Consider the following 20,960-nt stretch of genomic DNA (forward strand, 5'->3'; position numbering starts at 1 on the left):
TTTTATAAGCTAACTTTGGGGTTGTGTTCTTGGTCTTTGTACTTGTATTTCCTCTTGGGCTAATATTTTCAAAAATAAAAAATAAAAAGAAATCACTAGGCAGATTCAAAATATGATGTATTAAAAATATTCATAAAATTTATAAAAATTTAAAGAGAAAAGTGTCATTCAAAAAATGGACCACTTATAATTGTCACGAAAAATAGCATTGTTTTTAGAACGCTAAAAATGAGTTTAAAATTATAATAATAAAGTAAAAGAATTACAATTAATTTATACATTTTGTTTTAATATTTTTTAATTTGCATTCTCTTTCATTTTCATTATATTAATCATAATTCTTGTTTGTTATTTGATTCAAGAACAAAGAGAGCAAGAGCTCAATTACGCTTTCAAATTGTTTTAGTAATTTATTTTGATATTAAAAATATTAAATTAAATTTCTATTTTTAGCTTGTCTGTCTTTCTGGTTTTATTTTCATAATTTGAGAGAGATGAAACAACTCTTTGTTCCCCTTAACAGTCTCCTAATTCAACAAATTCACCAGCTAGTCAAGGACATAAATGCAACTAACATATCTCAAATATTCACCTCATACATTAGGAGGTAGTGAGCAAATCCAAGACCAAAAATCCAAGTTATCAAACACAATAGGCATATACACTAGTCAAAACAGATATATTTCCCACCACATAAATAGAATAGTAGGCAACTTGGCAGAATCAATGTTACACAATTAGGATATTTTATTTTACAAAGATTAAATAAGAAATCAGCAATCACAGTTGCACTTCCCATCAGAAACCTTGGTCGAAGGCAAAAACTCGACCAGCCAGAGGTGGAGGCAATGCCAAGACAGCAGCCTGAATTTCCTGATAAATCACCAAAAAATTGGATCAACATCTTATTTTTATGACACAAATTTCTGAAATGGAGAAGCATTATATGAATGTGGGAATATCATTTACAACACTGGATGTCAACATAAGCTCTGCCAACTCATTGACCTTGCCAACAAGTATCATGATCGTGGAAATTATTGAAATCACCTTTGCTGACCATACACTTCATATTATTTCATCATCATTTCTATCTGGCCCTCTAGGGTGCACAGCAGGACAGCTGTTTTTGTGTGTGTGTGTATGTGATTTTGGACGGGCGGGAGCAGCGTGTTAGGTGGGAATTTCATCCATTAACAATATAATTCTCCTTGGCTGGAACCCAATATAGGGCAAAAGGAATATCATGCGTGCACACCCTCAAAAGGTGGCCAAGAAAACCATCTACAACTTGCAATGGGTCAATATCAAGCTCAAAGGACAAAAAATAACTTCGAAAGATACCAAGGACTTACATCTGGTTGGTAACGGGCTGAAAAGTGGATCAGAAGAATTGCTTTGTTCTCAAACTTATTTGCATAATTGATGATCTGGAGGAAGCTTATCAAAACAAACAAAATGGAAAAAAGAAGAGGGAAAAGATAAGCATGTCAAAAGGGCTTTCATTTATAGATAAGCATGTCAAAAGGGCTTTCATTTATAGAGTGGAAGATAGTAGGGTCCAATAGAAACTTCAGAGAGTTGACCTCAGACAAATGCATGTGCCCATAATCTCTAGCATTTTCCACAGTCAATTTGTTGTCAAGATATGTGCTCTGCACAAGAAGACAGAAGAGAAGGGAATAACCGAAGAACATTAATAATGACTTAAGCACAATGCAACTAAAATGCCCAAAAGGAAAAACTTCATGCAATTAAACTCATTCCTTGCAAACTGAATTTGAAGAAAAGGCAAAAACTATAATAGTATAAATGCTAAGCTCAGTGAAAAGCCAGGTTACCATTTACAGAGTTCCAGGTTCTTCCTTTTCCAATACTTATGAAAGATTCCTCTAGGAAAAGCTCATTTCACAAGTTACGTGTTGCAATTCAGCAACCTTTCTCTTAATACTTTATGATCCAAAAAAGAAATTGCAGGTGGCTGCTTTAGTACATGCACTGACCCCCTATAATTGCACACCTAGGGTTCTCTGTCAGGTAGTTTAGTACTAATATACTACATAACTGCCCCTCAAACTGAGGTGATGCTGCCAACTTGGCCGGCAGTGGACTTGGCAGGAGAGGATACATGCATTGTTAGAGATCCATGAAAGATCGTCATTTGAATGTGATGTCTCCTGTGAGCATATATTTATGTGTGCACTAACCACAGGATGGAAATAAATTGGTTTTAGATCCAATCAAATTAGATCACAGGCAGTCCTTGATGGTTTTGGTAGTAAGATGGATCAGACCAAATTATAGTTTATAGAGTATTTTATATAATTTTGTATATGCACATTAATATATGTATGACAAGTTCTAAGATTTGAGTGATAGTTAAACCTATGTCCTAAAGGGTAAAGAGCAATGTTACCTACAATGCGGAATGTTCCAGTTTGAAGAACAGGAATGGGATCACAGTATGGCACACGCTCTGAAATGTGGATCGTTAGGCATATATAGATATATTGATGAAAAATGTGTAATGGCACTTGTGAATTCTTGAGAGGATGTCGAGTTGTTTCTAAATCTAGAAGCCATTTTTCTTTTGTGAAAAGCAATGAATTGTTTTTTTTTTACACCAAAGAAGAGATTTCATTAGAAAGAGAAGAATTTACAAAGAGGGGAATGAGACATCTCCCATCAAAATTCTGGAAAAATCCAGAGAAAAGAAACTAAAAACACAAAAAAAAAAATACATTGAAGTATCAAAGCAAAAAATTCCTCCAATCTTGCTGAATTTCTGAAAAGCTTGCTTTCTTAAAGCATCCAAAACCAATGCACCATAAAGATTACAGGTAATGAAAATCTTTTCCCAAACCAACTGCCTATTCATGTTTTTCCCTTAAAAATCCGCACATTGCACTCCAACCATAAACACCACAGCACTGCAAATATCTCACAATTCCAAAGAGCAGTCCTATCCTTCTTCCAAAAACCTCAAAAGAAACAGCCAACATTCCTTCCACCAATCCTGGACAAACCCAAGCTTCTCCCAACATACCAAATAATTTATTCCAAATGCTCCAAGCAAAATCACAAGGTAAGAAACAAATGAGATACCAACTCAGAATTCAAGTAAAAAAGCGCACAAACATTTGGACATAAGGTCTTCAAAGTTCTCATGATTTGCAACAGATTATTAGTATTGATTCTATTAAGCACAGTCAAAATGAAGGACTTATATTTAGGGGACCTTTGGCCTTCCAAATACATGAGAATAGAGGAAAGCAAGAGTTGGAACGGGTCAAAAACTCAGAGAAAGATTTACAAGTATAAACCCCCCGAATGATCCAAAGCCCAAGGCCGAGTATCCCTGGCTGAAGAAAGATTATAATTATTAAATGACGACAACAAGGAGGAGAGTTCCATCAACTCTATCATTTAGATATCTTCTGAAAGGAAAGTTCCAAGAAACCAGAGGGCTAACCAAAACAATCACGAAGAAATAAATCACACTATCTTGCCCTGAGCTTAATCGAAAAAGATAAAGGGAAAGATGTAGATAAAACACCATTTCCCAACCACAAACCTTTCCAAAAACAAAACCAAGAACCCTTCCCCACCACAAAATTAATGTGAGGAGTGAATAAGGGATAAATATGAGAAATCGATCTTCATGGACTCTCTGAGATCATTGCAAACCACCAGTGATATCCCACCCATTCACCCCCAACCCATGCATTCTTCTAATCACTTTATGCCAAAGGGAATTATCTTCTAAAGGAAAACACATAACCATTTAGCTAGGAGAGCGATGTTTTTAGACATCAAATTTTCAAGACCCAGCCCTCCCTCCATTTTAGACCTGCAGACCTCCTCCCACCTAACTAAGTGATCCTGAAAACCCCCACATCCAGACCATAAGAAAGCAATCTTTTTTGCAATCCCCACCAAAATTTAAAAAATAAACAAATAATATAAGGGGATACTAGATAAACAAGCCTGAATAAGGGTGAGTCTGCCCCCAAGGGAAAAGAGTGCCCCCCTTCCGACCTCTTGGCCACTCTTTCCACCACGGGGTTTAAAAAAATCCATGGAACTAGGATTGCCCCTAAGGGACCCCTAAGTAAGTCAAAGGCCACCCTAAAAGATAACCCACCTCAGAAGCCCGCTCCCTAGCACGTTCAAAAGGCACATTAATATTAGCTAGACCACTCTTCCCCAAATTTATTTTAAGCCCTGACACCCTCTCAAAAATGCATCTAAAAGACGGGCTATGATCCTCAAGAAAGAAAATAGTTATCATCTGCAAACTGAAGATGAGACACCACCACATCCTCTCTCTCTGCTTCCAAACCTTTCACCGATCCCTGATCCACAGCCCTATACACCATTCTACTCAACACATCAACTATCAAGACAAACAGAAAACTTTGAATCATTAGATTTAGCATTCCAGATGAAAACATACCATGTTTTGGAATGTTCCTACCAATTCGTCATTCACTAGGCTGTTGGTGTTTCGTGGTAACAATGGTAAAGACAAAAGAGTGATACATCACTATTAAGCAAACTTCAAACCTGTTTCCATGAGGTTTATGGGTGAGTCATGTAAGGGTTGTTGTATGTACTAATTATTTTTCATAAAAATATATAGAGAATTTTTTTTTGACCAACCAAATTAGTCAGTATTTATGTGGTTTTGGGTAAGTTTTGATTTGTTGAAATATAAATGATTTCAGTTTTAAGTTCGAATAAGTAAATAGTAAATGAGTTTGGAAAGGGATGGCGCAGAGGGTCCGAATTGGTTTCTGATGGCTATGGCAACATCACAAGTTACCAGCCTGTCACGATCTCTAAAACAGCTGAACACCTATAACATACTAGGCACAAAAACCATGCTAAACTTGTTTATACTGTAAAATTGTTGGGCAAAAAACCACCAGTTACTTCAACATTTGAAGTTGATTTGTTAAACATCATGATAATTCACGCTTGATGTTTTCAAATGCAGAAATCTGGAAATGATTTTGTAAATATGTTCATTTGCATCAAAATATATAAATTATAATTTATCTTATAAAAAATTGCTGATTTTTAATGACAATGTTTTCATTTGCATCACAACTAGCATTGCACATACATCATGTGTACAAATCCCACATGCACAAGGTGATGGAAGCCATCATCCGATAACTTAATTCTCAATTCCTATCCCCATAACAGCTGATACATAGGGCCCTTTTACAGGCCAACAATGCTTGAAAGTTGAGGAAACAAATTTAAGAAACCTAAATAAACTACAATACTTGTTTCCTTAATAAATAAAAATACTAGGAAACATAAATGAACTCAAATACTAGTTCACAAGGAAACTAATTTAAGAAACCTAATTAACTACAATACTTGTTTCCTTAATAAATTAAAATACTAGGAAACATAAATGAACTCAAATACTAGTTCTCTAAGTAATAATACCCTAGAATCTAGCTTCCTCAATAATAGCTTCCTAGAATCTTGAAAATACGACCCTAATAGAAATACCCCAAAATTAAAAAAAAAAATGAAAATGATAAAATTAGGAAAGTAAAAAATAGCTTGTTTTAGCATGCTACATCACAAGGTTAATAAAATTTCAACACAAATATAATATATATATATATATATATATAGCACAAAACTCCCGCGTATGTGGGGTCCGGGAAAGGGGTGGACCACAATGGGTCTATAGTATGCAATCTTACGTTACATTTTTGCAAGAGACTATCTCCACGCCTCAAACCCATGACCTTCAGGTCACACAGCAACAACATTACCGTTACGCCTAAGCTCTCCTTCATATATATATATATGCTTATCAAAGTTCCAAACAATTCAGTAACAGTAACAACTCACAAACAGTTCCAAAAAAACTTGACAAAAGACCCAAAAAGAAGTAAGGGGCAGATCGGTATCAGTCAAAAATTACGGACAAAAACCAAAATTGAGTCAAAATTAGAGATAGAAACTAAATCTGAAAACTAGCTACCTATTTCATTAATATTTTCAAAACTATAACAACTTAGAAAACTAACTGAACTCATGCTCACCCTTGTCTATTAATCAAATGAAAATTTGAAAAAATGATTCAAATACCAAACAAGAAAGAATATAAATTAAAAAATATTATAATAAAAATTGAAATCAATAATGATAGTTTTATGTTTTTAAACTCAAGTTTTATGTTTTTAAACTCACTTTTTAGCACTCAAAGAACAACAATATTGAGCACGGAAATTAAAAAATGATAAAAATGATCTTTTGAATGATTTTTATTTTTTCCAAATTTTTAGAAATTTATGGATTTTTTTATTTTAATTATATTTTAAATTCACGTGGTCATTTATTTTTATTCTAATTAAAAAATTTCTATAGAGTAAATAATTAAATCCAAAAAGTTAATTATGAATATGAAATTACTGCATGACTGAAACCATGAAATTTAATTTCTAACATCTAATCACCATGAACAGCAACAGAAACAAAAAATAAAAACAAAAAGATACTGCACAGCCCTTAGAATTTCAACTTCAAGGCTATCATTTGCAATCACAAAATCATGAGTTAATATAGGCACCATAACAAAGAAATTTCTAAAAGCTGATCATTGATGTAGTGATCCCAAAAATAAATAAAATAAATAAATAAAAATTAAATTTAATTAATTAATTAATTAATTAAAAATAATTAATTAAATAGTTATTATTATTAATTAAATTATATAATATAATATATTATTATAATATTTTATATATATATATATATATATATATGTTAAGGATCCTGAAGCTTCCAGCTTCAGGATCAATTGAATTTCTTCACAGAGAAAGGTCACCCCCACCCCCCCACCTTGAAATTAGCTCACGTCCGTCTCCTTCTCTCTTTCTCTCAATTTCTCGACGGAGTTGCGGCGGATCGGGAAACGGAAGGTGTCGTTGGATTCCTAACTCCACCACCGACATTTCTACTGGAGCAGATTTGTCGTGGGAACGGCTTAAGCACTATTCCTGGGAAAATGTAACTTTTCCCCATTTTCCCAATTTCTCTTTAAATATGCTGTTAAATCGACGATCGAGCACCATCATATGGTCCTAGTCGCGATTGTCGTCATTTTGACGTAGGTAAACTTTCAATTGTGGTTTTCTAGGCCTCACTCCAAAGTAAGAGTAAGATTTGGGAAATTTGACAAATTGGTTATATTTGCGGGTATAACTATTAATTTAGAAATTATGATCTTAGGAAATATTTAAATAGTATTTTATTTAAAAATAATTTAATGAAACTAGGGTTTTTGAATCAGGATCCGGGTGAGCGCCGCGGGCATCTGTGTGGGATTCCTGCCAGTGTAGTTCGAGAATTCAGGTAAGGGGAAATTATGTATTAAATCAGATTTTATGAAATTAAAGGTAATAATTTACTTTATATTATATGTATGTTTTGGTGTGAATTATTAAAATGTCAACCATATAAACTATGATTTATGAGCCTAGGACCACTTATTTAGTTATGTATTTGTGGAAATGAACTGAAGAAAGTGGAAGGAATTTTTTGAATAATTATGTAAGAAATGGAAATGTATTTTTAGCATATAAATGTTAAATGTGGATTGGCCTATTTTACAGGAATATATATGAATTTTACTGTTAAATTGTGGCTTGAGATTCTGTGCAAATATATGTTAAATGCATGAGATGCAGGCTAAGTAAGTAAAGCATTGAGAATAAAATATGAATTGGACTATGTTACTTCTGTATATTAAATGCAACCATGTAAACGTAAAACAGCTAAAAGACAGCCATGTTAGCAGATCTAGCACACTTCTGTGTAAACTAACTGATGACAGCTAAAAGGAACTGTAGACTAACTGATGATGGCTAAAGACCAGTTGTAGTACGAAGGAAATGAAATGAAAATGTTATGCAATTACAATGAAATGACATGGTATGAAATGACAATGTGAATGATGTAATGTTGAAAAATTACGTAAAGTAAAATGCAATGCAATATTTAAGCTATAAGCATGAACAGATGTCTATGATTGAATAATGATAGAAAGGAATAATATATTATGATATTAGAAGTATGTATGTACGTAGAATATGTTACGGTTGAGCGAGGCAACCTCTTCGCCTAAGGGCTTGCTGAGAAATGCGAGTACATTAGTAGCTTCAGATGTGGCAGTAGCTATATAACGCACTAGGGCAGAGGAAAACTACTTGTATGAGCGGATAAATTTCTCTATCCTTAGGGCCTTTGTCGGTAAGCTGTTGTTGAACAGTATGAATACGAGATCAATTTAACACTTGAGGGCTTGCTCAATAAGGTGAGTGCTCTGGAATGCTTCAGTAGTGACCTTCGGGTTACCTAAGTATTAGAGCAAAAGGGTGCGACTTGTATGGACAGGTAATCACCCCTATCCTTGGGTAATCTCATGGGTTAAACCTTTGCATGTGATTGTTTAGATTCAAAGAATGATTTCAATGTTCATGAAAATGCTTTACAAATGTTATTAAAATAATATTTATATGCCTCATGTTAGCCACACGCTGTGTTTAATATATTGTTTCTTCCCTTATTGAGATGTGTCTCACCCGAATATGATTATTTCTTTTTCAGAACATCCTTGAGGTCGAACTTAGGGAGCTTAAGGGTATTTAGCATTTTTTAGGAACATAAAGATAAAGGGTATATGTTTGTTAATACTTGGGGATGTATATATGTTATGTTCTATGTCGTTATGTTTTAAGTCTGTTGAAAACGGAATGGTTGTGAACATACTGAAATGTTTGGAGATTAGTGTATTTATAGAAATGCAGGTGATGGATGATTTATTATGGACTATAATTAGAATTAGTAAACTCTGGTATTATGTTATATAGAGATTATGTTTATGTTTTCCGCTGCGTATATATTAATTTATGGATTATCAGGATTTTATCAGGTATAACGCGCCGGACCCGGGTTTAAGGGTTCGGGGCGTTACAATTGAAATAGAAAACTACCAACAGAAATGTATTACCATAACTCATTTCTTAATTGAACAGCAACAAAAACTAAAAATAAAAGACAAAAAGCTACCATCCAGCCCTTAGAATTTCAGCTTCAAGTATATCATTTGCAATCTCGAAATCAAGACATAGTTAATATAGCACCTTAAGAAAGAAATTTGTAAAACCTCACCACTGAAATAGAAAAACTACCAACACAAATGTATTGCCATAACTTGTTTCTTAATTGAACAGCGACAAAAACAGGGAAAAGAAAAACAAGAAAAAAAGAAAAGGACAAAACAAAAAGATACTGTGCAGCCCTTAGAATTTCAGCTTCAAGGCTATCATTTGCAATCACAAAAAATCAGGACATAGTTAATATAGCACTGTAACAAAGAAATCTAGCAAAATTAGAATACAGAACAATACAAAATATATGCTCATAGAATTTTCAACACACACTAAATGAGACTCAAATCCTAATTCAGCACGAGAGAGAGAGAGAGAGAGAGACCATAACTTGATTTGGGAAGGGATCAAAGACGTGCAAGAGTAACAGGAAAGAGATCATTGGGAGGTAAAAACAAAACTAGAGGCATTAAACTATTTTTTGATGTCATTATACATGAATCTACCAAATGACTACATCTTATCATAATTGTTGTATTAATGTAAGGGTACTAATGTACTTTTAATGGGACGAAAATTTTCTATTCACCTAAAGACTGCAATTTTTCTGAAATTTCAATGGGGACACACTCCTGTGCCCTATGACATGAAAATTAACTAATAAAAAGCACATCTCTACAAGCTACAGACAACAAATTGAAGTCATAGCACATTGCAAATCTCCAAAAGAATTCTTCTTACCTTCCAAAACCCCACTGTGTTGCGTCATTCCACACTCCACAAACACAACAACTTACCAAAATTACACAGACCCAATGTCACCCTACCAATATGGATCAACCAAAGGCTCAAATACAAAGTTTGCTCCCACAGCTAGCTACATGTTCCTTTACATTTTTACTTCAATTATAACAACTCACTAATTGGTAAAAGTAAATATTATTTGAAGTCAATGCCACTGCAATTTATTTATTGAGTGCCTAGAACATGGGCAAGACCAGTCAGCGGCAAACTAATGCAAATAAGTAACAAAAAATCAAAAAATTTGCAATTTTAATTGCAAGAATGCATGGGCAAAACAAGTCATTCATCAGCAAAAACAGGGAAGTAGCTGAGACAAATAATAATTATACCTCCATAATGAGTATCTTTGCCCTCAAAGCATCAACGTTAGCATTGTCAATTATGAAGTCAGACATTGTATCTCCCGTAAAAGCAATTTCAGGCAATGTTATAGTGTCAGTAATCTGCCAATATGCAAAACCAACCTAGTTAGCAAAGGCCCTTAAATGAAAACAGCATGGTGTGTTTTTAAGGAGTAAGAAAAGGAGCAGCTAGCTTTTTCTGTTTTCTCTTTTGGCAACACACCAGGACCAAAATGAGAAAGAAGTTTCAATCACTAAGTGAAGCCACCAACTTGCATCACAAAATATGTCAACACAATGGTGTAGGAACAAGATCTTGCTTCTTAAAATTAATTGATTAAACATACTTTTAATAATTTTACCTAAACGAATAAGAAAAGGTAATGGAACCCATCTTTAAGCCATGTGCAGTTTTAAAGTATACACAAAACATCTCAAACCACTCATACAAGGGGGAAAGACCATAACACAAGAATAAAAAATTATAATCAATCCACAAAAACTTCTAAATCTAAAAACAAAAATCAAAATCAGTGTTCAAATTATTTCAAGTTTATTATATGCTATGCGTCACGGACCCCCAAGTTAAACTCAATTAAGGGGCCGCACAGCATTTGTCGAGGCTCTCCCTCGACAGAGTCACCCAACAACTAACCGTTCAAACCTGCATTAATGAGCACCGGAGAGGTTTCAAAAGCCATTCGTTATCATGAAATATTAATTCCAACAATATTGAATCATGAAGGCAAGCAACATTCATACTCAATTATAAGTGGAACTGTTTGTCGTATTCGATCAACAAGACAACAACACAAGACATCATCTGAGTAATTCGACACCAAGAATAAAAATCCCTGGCGAGGACAGGTGAAGACATCTCTCCTACTCATTTAACCGAGATCACACTGTCAAGCCCTAACACTATGCTTGGATGTTAAATGACATTGAAGTCATCAGAGATTTTTATACTTGACAAAACTTTGCTTCATGACCGAATTGTTCCTGCACTATTCTAATTCAGCAGTTCACTTTTGAATAACCTTAAAAAAAATAAAAATATACATTATAAAAAAAATGGTACTAAAAATCGCCTCTAATAGGTGTATCATCAATAGCCAAACAAATATTCTAGCTCTTTAATAGACAAGACTATCAAGACAGACCTCCACACCTGAGTACTTCAGCTTTGCAATCTCCTTTCCAGGAAGGCCAAGGAATTCCTTCTTAAGTTTCTGCCTTACAGAGTAAACTACATAGCCCTACAACATGTCCTAAGCAATGTCAGAACTCACATATAGCTCAAAGAAGACACTGACTAATGCAACCCATATGGGAAAAAAACAAGAAAAGGGGCTATTAGGTTTACCTGGCTAGGTATGACGTGATAAGTTCTAAATGCTCTTACTTTTAGGTCCTTTCTTAGATAAAACTCTTCTCCTGTAAATATAGCACTATAAGATCAAGGCGCAAAGATGTTTTATCTAGGGAAAGGTTGGGCGTGGGGGTGAGGGTGTGGGTGTGGGGTGTGATTGAGGGAAGCAACACATAATTAATAAGAGGAGGTTAAATTCCTCATTTTATGTCAAAACAAAAAAGATATTACCGACATTCAAGCAAACTAAGTTATGTTTCAGCTCTGATTGGTCCATAATTCTGTGTGCCTCAAACAGCTTTTCTACACCTTCTTTTATGGCAGTTGGTATAATAACTGTAGGGGTCTTCATGCCATGCAGTCCACGTGTTGCAACATACATAGGCAGTCCTCCCTGACAAATAATAACTAGTGTCATCCAGCAGTTAGATATTCAATATACAGTCTCATTTGAAAAAATTAAGAAGAAAAAAACAACACCACAAGGGTAACAAATTAGGGATTCAAGGTCTTAAGTACAATATGTAATTGTATTATTAATGGAGCCTAAAAAAAAAAAACAAAAATAAACAGTGATAATATGGGAAGATGGTGACATTAAGAAAAGCAATGAAAGGCTTACAATCAGGAAACAAATTAAACAAACTTCTTATTTATCAGCAAAGAAAGTTCATTAAAGGGCATCAAGGGGATGCCACCGAAGCAAAGCAAACAAAAGTACATCACCCGCCCTGCAGGGTGTCAAGAAATTCAAAGATTACATAGGTATCATTCTGGAACAGTCCACCATACCAATTAGAAACTGCAGCAATCCAATGATCCTTGACAATCTTAAAAGGGGACGGATACTTTTTTCATTTTTTTTTTATTTTTCAAAAGAGGGGCAAACAGGGGAAGTTGGGCGCTTCATCCTTGAGTTAAAAAATATGTGCCTAGTACTTTCGGAGTAATTCAAGGATAAATTGCATCAATTTGAAAATTATTAAATTATATGTGATGATATTGGTCATGAATATCTGAAAGTATCCTCTCTAAATAGTTGTATTGCACTCTCAATACACACACAAAGGGCGAGAGTTGACCCAACAGTGATGCTGTTGCATTCAAACATTAAGGTCACAGAAATAGCCTTTCCAAGTGTGAAGGTAGGCCCCATGTGTCATGGGTTCCCATATGGCATGAGAGCCTTGTGAACAGGGCGTTGGTTTGCATTTACTCTTAACACGTGCATGCACACATGCAAACACATACAATTAATTCTCCAACCATTTAGAAATCAGAATTAGTCCATGCCTACTTCATACTAGAACAGACAAACGTGCAAATAATGCCTCCCTATAGGAAGAGATTTGACTCCAGTCATATGGTACATTGCTCAAAAACTAGACCAAACTTGAAAACAGTTAGTTTCAACATTACATCAAAAACTCAATCTACGAACACAAGTCAATCTTTGTGCATTCCAAAAGACACATTAAGTTATACTAAGCTACCAAAAAAAAAAACCAATAGCCGTCCAAATATTTCAATTATATTGCAGCCATCATTCAGCCCCCATCTAAATGTCTACAAACTACTGCAGTTTCAATTACCGATAGTAGCATTTTCAGTAAATTATATGATTCCAATAGCAGCCAAGGCAAAATAGCAAGACAAAAGTCGACCAAGAATTACTCAATTTAAATCAATAGTATCAAAACAATCAACCTGAAACAAGAGTCCAGCTCTGTCTATTTCCTGTGACATTTCCAGTTACAGCCTAAAAGTATAAAAAATGCCAAATATATACACATGCATACAATTCTGGAAATCACAAACCCCACAATACATTAAAAAAACAAGGATTAACTTAAGAGGTGTGAGGTGAAAAACTCACAATGTGGTCCATGTGACCATGGGAGATGAAGAGGAAGTCCTGTGAGACAGCATGAAGAGGGCACCTGCCAATGTCGAATGCTAAATTGAGCGTGGGGAGTATTATGCACGTCTCCAGTCCTCCTATTGACAAACCCTGAATTGGGTATCCTTCAATCTCCATTATACCCTTTTTCTTCCCATTCTCAGATATTTCTGGCACAGAGGCTTTGTTTCCCGTTTCCATTGTCACATGCTACAAGAAGAAAATAAAGGGATTTGTTCAAATACTACCACATCAAAGTGTATGCCTCTGGAGGAAGAAGCCTAAATCAGCATGGCTTTGGATTAAAACGAAGAGAGAGCAAGCTGATTGCTCAGAAGACTCAGAACTCTGAGCTTCAAGAGAGGGATGCCAAAATGCTGATGAATACTCAAAAGTAGAAATGAAGAGCCTTCTGAATCCTTATTTTCCAATCACAATATGTATACATCAAGGTTCTACTTTGAGTCCTTATTTTTTTACTTTAGTAATTAATGAACCTACTAAGAATATCCAAAATGAGATTCATTGGTATATGTTATTTGCAGATGATATCGTGTTAATTGATGATAGTAGAATCAAAGTGGAAACTACGCTAGAACTTTGGAGAGATACATTAGAGTCTAAAGGGTTTAGGATAAGTAGGAATAAGACGGAATATGTGAAATATAATTTCAGTAAAGGAGTAGCAATGGAAAGATGATTAAACTTGATAATCAAGAGATTAATAGTACTAATAGATTTAGAGATCTTGGATCTATTATGCAAACTAAAGGGGAAATTGAAGAAGATGTAGTACATAGAATTAAAATAGGTTGGGTAAAATGGAGGAGTGTGTCAGGCATGTTGTGTGAGGGTAGAAGACCCTTAAAATTAAAAGGGAAGTTTTATAAAACAGCTATAAGGTCAACTATGCTTTATGGTTCAGAATGTTGAGTAACTAAGCAACAACATGTATAAAAAGTGACAGTTGCTGAAATGCGTATGGTAAGGTGGATGAATGATTTAACATTAAAGATAAAGAAACAAGCATATACACAATAATTTAGGCATAGCACCAATTAAAAACAAGATAAGGCAAGGGTGGCTTAGATGGTTTGAGCATTTGAAGCACAGACCTAGAGAGCACCTATGAGTGAGTTAGTTATAGTTTCTGGCATGAAAAAGGGTAGGAGTAGGCCTAAAATAACTTGGAATTAGATAGTAAGGAAGGGTTTAATAGCCCTTAATCTAAAAGAAAAAAACGATAGGGTGATTGGCAAAAAAGGGTTCATATAGTCGACCCCACCTAGTGGGACTTAAGGCTTGAAGTTGTTCTTGTTGTTGTTTTAAATTCGAAATAAAAATTACAAACACTTGATCCTTAATGTGTGCAAACAGTACAAACATAAAACAAGTTCCAATTTCTGCTACTACATGCAGCTCAAGGTAACAAACATGTTCCTCTAAATCCGAGAAAAATAAAGCTACTCATAACATATTTGTTGTGTCTGCATTAAACAACAATTTAGGGATTGTTTGCCACCGTTTCTGTTTTGTGCTTTGTATTTTTGTTGCTGTAAAGTGAAGAAACATATTATGCCAATGCGATTATTTATGTTGCTAGTTTTTTATTTCCATTGTTGCAAAAAACCATACTTTTATGGTTTTCAATTGTTCTAACAACTTGTTGCTAAAGTACTTTAATATCCAGGAATAATTTTCTGTGATCAAATTATTTACTTTATACAAATTTTCTAATTAAAATAAAAATTAAATAACAATGTGAATTAAAATATAACTAAAATAAAAATACCAATAAATTTCTAGCAATTTGAAAATATATATATATATATTTTTTTAATTTTATTTTTCAATTATCATGTATAACTAATTGGATACCCGCACTTCGCAGTGGGGTTATCTAACACGTACATCAAAAGAGTAAAATATCAACCAGAAAATGCAAAAAAAAGATATTAAATCATTTTTTCACTTTGTAATTAAGGTTACACTAAATAAAAAATTTAGTTACTTATGCTTAATAATAACTTTAAAAAAAAAAAAAAAAAAACAATGTCTCTGCCATTAATGCAAACCATCACAGTATCTATATATTTCCGTCCATAAGGAAAGAAACATTAAAAATTAACTCCAAAAATTCCATTTGCTGAGATTGAATAATTCAGACAAAGAAAAGAATACAATGGCAACATAATCTAGGTTCATGAACACGAACAACATTATCAATACAATGTTTTAGTTGCACAGAAAATAAATAATTAACAAATGTGTAAGTATATTTGCATAAAGCATATAATGGAAAATTATTAGATAATATTAACCAATAAAGAAGTTGGTTTCTTTGGACGCCAAATGTTTCTAATTGGTAACATTATAAAATAAAATAAAATAAAATAAAAAATTGGCAATCACAACTTTAAAAGCAGAAGGATAGATTTGACTCTAATTATGTGAGGAACAACCAAAGATTTTGTTCCCGTAGTGCACAAATATGCAAACTCTTCGCTAATTGCAACAGCTAAAATTGAAGCTTTGACGTTCCTTGTTGAATAGTTTTCCCTCCATAACAACCATCAAATGTCTAAGCAAAGGCAAGAATCAGTTAAGATGGAAAAGGCAAAATATTAAGCAAATATAGGCACAAAATAACAGACTAAATTAATTAAATTCTAAATATTTGGAAAATTTACCCTTTAATTTTGTCACATAACTTAAATTGAAATACATTTCTCTATAAGAGGGGATCACCAAGACCATTCATATTTCATAAGTACAAAAACTATTGATGCAAAAAGGTTCTATATTTGGATATATTAAAAGAAGAAAAGAAAAGAAAACGATTGGCGGTGTCCATGGGTACATACCTTAAAAAGACACAATTTTGCTAAAAAAGCACCAATGCAAATAAAGACTTTTCACACACATAAAATGAACGACACCAAAATTAGTAGCAAGGAAAAAAACAAAGATGTTGAATCCATAACGTGAATTCGGATGAATGACTTTACAATCCTTTTTCAAGATAGTGACCACATACCCAACTTCAAACCTAACCCCACTACCATATTAACATAATCTCTAAATCCATCTTCTAGTTAGTTAAATAAAAAATCTGCATGCCTTAAAAAGATAATTGTAATGACAAAATCAGTACCTTGAAAAATAAGACAAAAAAATTGGAACAAGTATTAATTTCTATATCGAATAAAAGAATGGGTACAATCTCTGTGTATTTTTACAATAGACAAAGTAAATATCCTTTTATTTGATCTCCTTGAAGAATGGGTACAATCTCTGTGTATTTTTACAATAGACAAAGTAAATATCCTTTGATTTGATCTCCTTGAAAGTGAATCTGCCAATTCAAGAGCTCAATGACTATGTTGTCAAACAAAGGCAATAGTGAATCTTCCAAACAATCAATTTGGCAATCTAAAAAAATTGATTTGTCTTGATCTTCAATCTCTCTTAAAGAGATTTGCTGATTTAAGGGCTCGAAGAGCATGTTCTCAAATGACGATGTGGTGGATCTTAAGATGTATTTGTCTTGATCTTTAATCTAAAGAGGTCTATCAATTTGAGGAATTAAGGAGCATGTTCCCGAATGAGCCGGTGATGAATCTTCTCAGAGATCAATTTGATTATATACGGAAGATGAATTTGTTTGATCTTCAATCTTATTTGACAAAATTTTTCAATTCAAGGGTTCAAAGAGTATGTAGTTGAACGAAGAGGTGGTGGATCTCCTAGAAAATCAATTTGACGATATACAAAAGATGTATTTGTCTTAATTTTCTCTCTTCAAGAGATCATCCAATTTGAGGGCTTGAGGAACGTGTTGCCGAACATGGCAGTGGTGACTAGCAATGAAGATGGATGTTTTGTTGGATCTTCAATCTCTCTTAAAGAGATCTACCGATTCGAGAGCTTAAGGATCATGTTCCCAAATGAGGTATTGATGAATCTTCGAAGAGATCAATTTGATTATATACGGAAGATGAATTTGTTTGATCTTTGATTTTATTAGACAAGATTTTTCGATTCAAGGGCTCAAAGAGCATATTCTTGAACAAAGAGGTGGTGAATCTCCTAGACGATCAATTTGACGATCTACAGAAGATGTATTTGTCTTGATATTCTATCTTTCTTAAAGAGATCTGCCAATTCGAGGGTTTGAGTAGCATGTCCCTGAAACATGGCGGTGGTGACTATCGGTGAAAATGGATGTGTGTTTGATCTTCAATCTCTTTTAAAGAGATATGTCAATTCGAGAACTTAAGGAGCATGTTCCCGAATGAGATGGTGATGAATCTTCTAAGCGATCAATTTGATATATGAAAGATGAATTTGTTTGATCTTCGATTTTTTATTTTTTTTTTACAAAAATCAGTCGATTCAAGGGTTCAAAAAACATGTTCTTGAACGAAGAGGTGGTGGGTCTTCTAGAAGATCAATTTAATGATCTACAAAAGATGTATTTGTCTTGATCTTCTATCTCTCTTAAAGAGATCTGCCACTTTGAAGGCTTAAGGAACGTGTTGTCGAACATGGCGGTGGTGACTAATGATGATGATGGATGTGTGTTTGATCTTTCATATACATGATCTTAATCACAAAGGATGGACGTTTGAATGAAGAATGGATCATCAAAGAATGGTCATAGACTACTTGTTCTTCGATCACGTGTCAGTCTTCATTATGTAGGTGGCTCTAACTTTGAGAAATTTGTTGAGTAGTGGAGCCTTATTGTTGGGACCCCCCCCCCTTTGAGGAGTGTAAAGGGTTAGGTGAAACTTTAGCACTCCTAATATGTTGACACATGTCCCTACATAAGACATAGGCTTATGGGCTAACTAATCTAATATAGTTTGGTTACGCCGATATTTTAATGTTGGGCCAAGAGCCCATTTCTAGTAATGAAACCCAATATACATTTCTATTAATTGAGCTCATTAAAATAATTAGGCAAAAAAAAATTTTGACTAATTAAATTAAATTTAGGAATTGAAAATTTTTTTAATGCCTACAATAATCATGATGCTTGAATGCTTCAACCATTTCTTTATCTTGTGGTCGAATGCAAGTTATAGCAAAAGTTACAAATCTATTAAATTGCATTTATATAGATCATATGAAGAGATGAACAATATACTCAGTGAAAATTATAACACGAGCAAGAACATGTATGTCCACTGAATTTTTATTGCTCGTAAACTTGCAACCAAAAATACTGTATATGCTTCTTTTTAATATTAATTATACAAAAGTGGAGACAAATGATTTTGATTTTATACATAAGTATATAATGCCTATAAATTTAATAATTAAAAATAAACTTAAATTTGTTTGAAAACTTATTATTTAAGAAAATGAAAAGAATATGGGGAAAAAAACATGCTTGAGAGGTCGAGAATACCTTGGCATCATTTAGAATAACCACCTAAAGCATGATTTTAGGTTGTACGTGTGGCTTTTATTCTAACAAGAGTCCCTCCTTTGATTGCCATTTGAATAGAAATGGATGGTGAGTTTCAAGTGCAACCTATCATGCCTCCACATGGGCCACCTCCATAATGGAATAAGTTTGATGGGCATTTGATCAAATAGATAGTGTGCAAACACAATCATTTTATGGCTCCAATTGGCAGAATTCTTATCTCCTTTATTACATGAAATATAATTTCAGTAATAGTAGGAGGAATATTGAAGACAAAGATAAACTTGATGATGAAAAAATAAATAACACTTAGATTTTGATACCATGATCTATTATGCAATACGAGGGAGAAATTGAAAAGGATGTAATGTATAGAATTAAAGCAGGATAAAATGGAGAAATACTTTATGTGTAATGTATATAATACTCTCAAAATTAAAGGGAAGTTTTATAAGATGGGCTATAAGACCAATTATGTTATATGGATTAGAATGTTGGGCGATAAAGATACGGAATATCCATAAACTAAAAGTTACTCAGAAAGAATTTCAACCACGAAGAAAAACCCACTGACATCAGAATTGATGTTCGGCGACAACCCATCAGCCGTGAAAAATTACGGCATACACGACCCATTTTGAATCGCGCAAAGCACACTGGGAAAACACGGAGGAACAACACCACGGATTTCCCAAGAATGACATTGGCACAGCATCAAGACAAACACAGGAAACCAATGATCCATTGCAAACAGTACTCATTTTTTAGGGGAAAAACAATTGCATATGAAACATTGACAATAAAACTCTATAAAAATCGAGATATTAACCTCTGGAACGACGACAGTCGGAGAATACGCACAACAGCAAACACAAGATTTGAACAGCCCCCGCACAGAGACAGCATCAACACTCGCCAGATTTATCCATTCCAGAGCTCGAGAAACCAAATCTCTACCGAATGCGTCCTTCCAACAGTGACGACTTGGTATGTCCACGCATCCTTGTCATAAAACAGCGCCGGCCAAAACCCAAATCACCGCCAACCCAGAACCCTTGGAACCAGCAAGGCTCAAGTTCGGCAAGTACGACGCCCCGCTTCCCCTAAAGCGCAAAAGCAAGGCAGCAAAAACCCCAGCATGCCCGACCCATTTAGAGCGCAGGGCCACGTGTTACACTTTTATGCACCTTATACATGAATTTTTTGATATTTTAAGGAGGCTTTTTTCTTTTTATCAAACTTTAGGAAGGGTCAGTATTTTTTTCATAATTTTTATTTTTATTATAATATTTTTAATTTTTACTTTTATTATATTTTCAAAATATTAATTAATTCAAATGGGAATTTTTCATGTTCAAGTTTTAGACATATTAATCAAGTAGGGTTGTATTTTTTTATTTATTTTTTATTGTTTCTAGTATTTAGTTTTTCTTATTGAATTTTGCTTTCACAATTTTTAGCAGTCACACAATGCAGCACCTAAATTTTAGGAAAGTAACCTTAACATTTTAATTGATTACTTGCTCCCCGTGTATCCATTGTCAAAGAATACAAAAAATTTGTTTCAATTAGTTGCTAGCTACCTATACACATGGATTTAAATAAAGGTTGCAATGGCCATAATGCAACATTAATACATCATTTTTTGGATTTCAAATATAATTGAAGCCATTACGAACCGCTCTAATTCATAATTTCAAAAGTCGTCACTAATAATGGAGTATTAGTGCCGGAGGTGGATTGTCGCTAATAGTGTAATATCATCACTATAACTGATACTATTTTTTAGTTAAAAATTGTTACTAAAAACCTATTATTAGTAACAATTTAAAAACCGTTATGAGAGTTATGGTGTAATCCCAAGAGGGGGTGAATTGGGATTTAAAAATATTTTGTTAATTTAAATTTCACTGATTCACCACACTACTAAAGTGTATATGAAAAATAAGAATAACAATAAATA

At 33.8% G+C, this 20,960-nt stretch overlaps 1 protein-coding gene across 3 annotated transcripts; it reads right to left on the reverse strand.

Moving 5' to 3' along the window:
* Window positions 1–557: 557 nt before the first annotated feature.
* LOC131159756 (tRNase Z TRZ1) lies at window positions 558–20,182 on the reverse strand. Of its 3 annotated transcripts, none has more exons than XM_058114911.1 (9): window positions 19,827–20,182; window positions 13,537–13,770; window positions 11,892–12,054; window positions 11,655–11,725; window positions 11,452–11,547; window positions 10,277–10,390; window positions 1,587–1,655; window positions 1,356–1,430; window positions 558–873 (listed from the first exon to the last, which is right to left on the reverse strand). In XM_058114911.1, exons 2-9 carry the CDS (start codon window positions 13,759–13,761, stop codon window positions 799–801), a joined length of 888 nt encoding a protein of 295 aa, XP_057970894.1. In that variant the 5' UTR covers window positions 13,762–13,770; window positions 19,827–20,182; the 3' UTR covers window positions 558–798. The 3 variants fall into 3 exon arrangements, 2 of the variants coding, with proteins under 2 accessions (XP_057970894.1, XP_057970895.1); XR_009137862.1 differs by having other exon boundaries at window positions 800–873; window positions 1,356–1,440; window positions 19,827–20,134; XM_058114912.1 differs by lacking the exons at window positions 1,356–1,430; window positions 1,587–1,655 and having other exon boundaries at window positions 19,827–20,157.
* Between the last annotated feature and the right edge of the window lie 778 nt (window positions 20,183–20,960).

This window comes from Malania oleifera, chromosome 7, assembly GCF_029873635.1.
Source record: "Malania oleifera isolate guangnan ecotype guangnan chromosome 7, ASM2987363v1, whole genome shotgun sequence".
NCBI classification, from domain to species: domain Eukaryota; kingdom Viridiplantae; phylum Streptophyta; class Magnoliopsida; order Santalales; family Ximeniaceae; genus Malania; species Malania oleifera.

What these genes read in the sequence shown, in the direction of transcription:
- LOC131159756 (XM_058114911.1), bottom strand. Translation starts at nt 13,761, where the DNA reads ATGGAAACGGGAAACAAAGCCTCTGTGCCAGAAATATCTGAGAATGGG. An exon ending in CTTAGTTTGCTTGAATGTCG is followed by an intron (nt 11,726 to 11,891) that starts GTAATATCTTTT and finishes CTATATTTACAG; the next exon opens with GAGAAGAGTTTTATCTAAGA. An exon ending in ATCACGTCATACCTAGCCAG is followed by an intron (nt 11,548 to 11,654) that starts GTAAACCTAATA and finishes GACATGTTGTAG; the next exon opens with GGCTATGTAGTTTACTCTGT.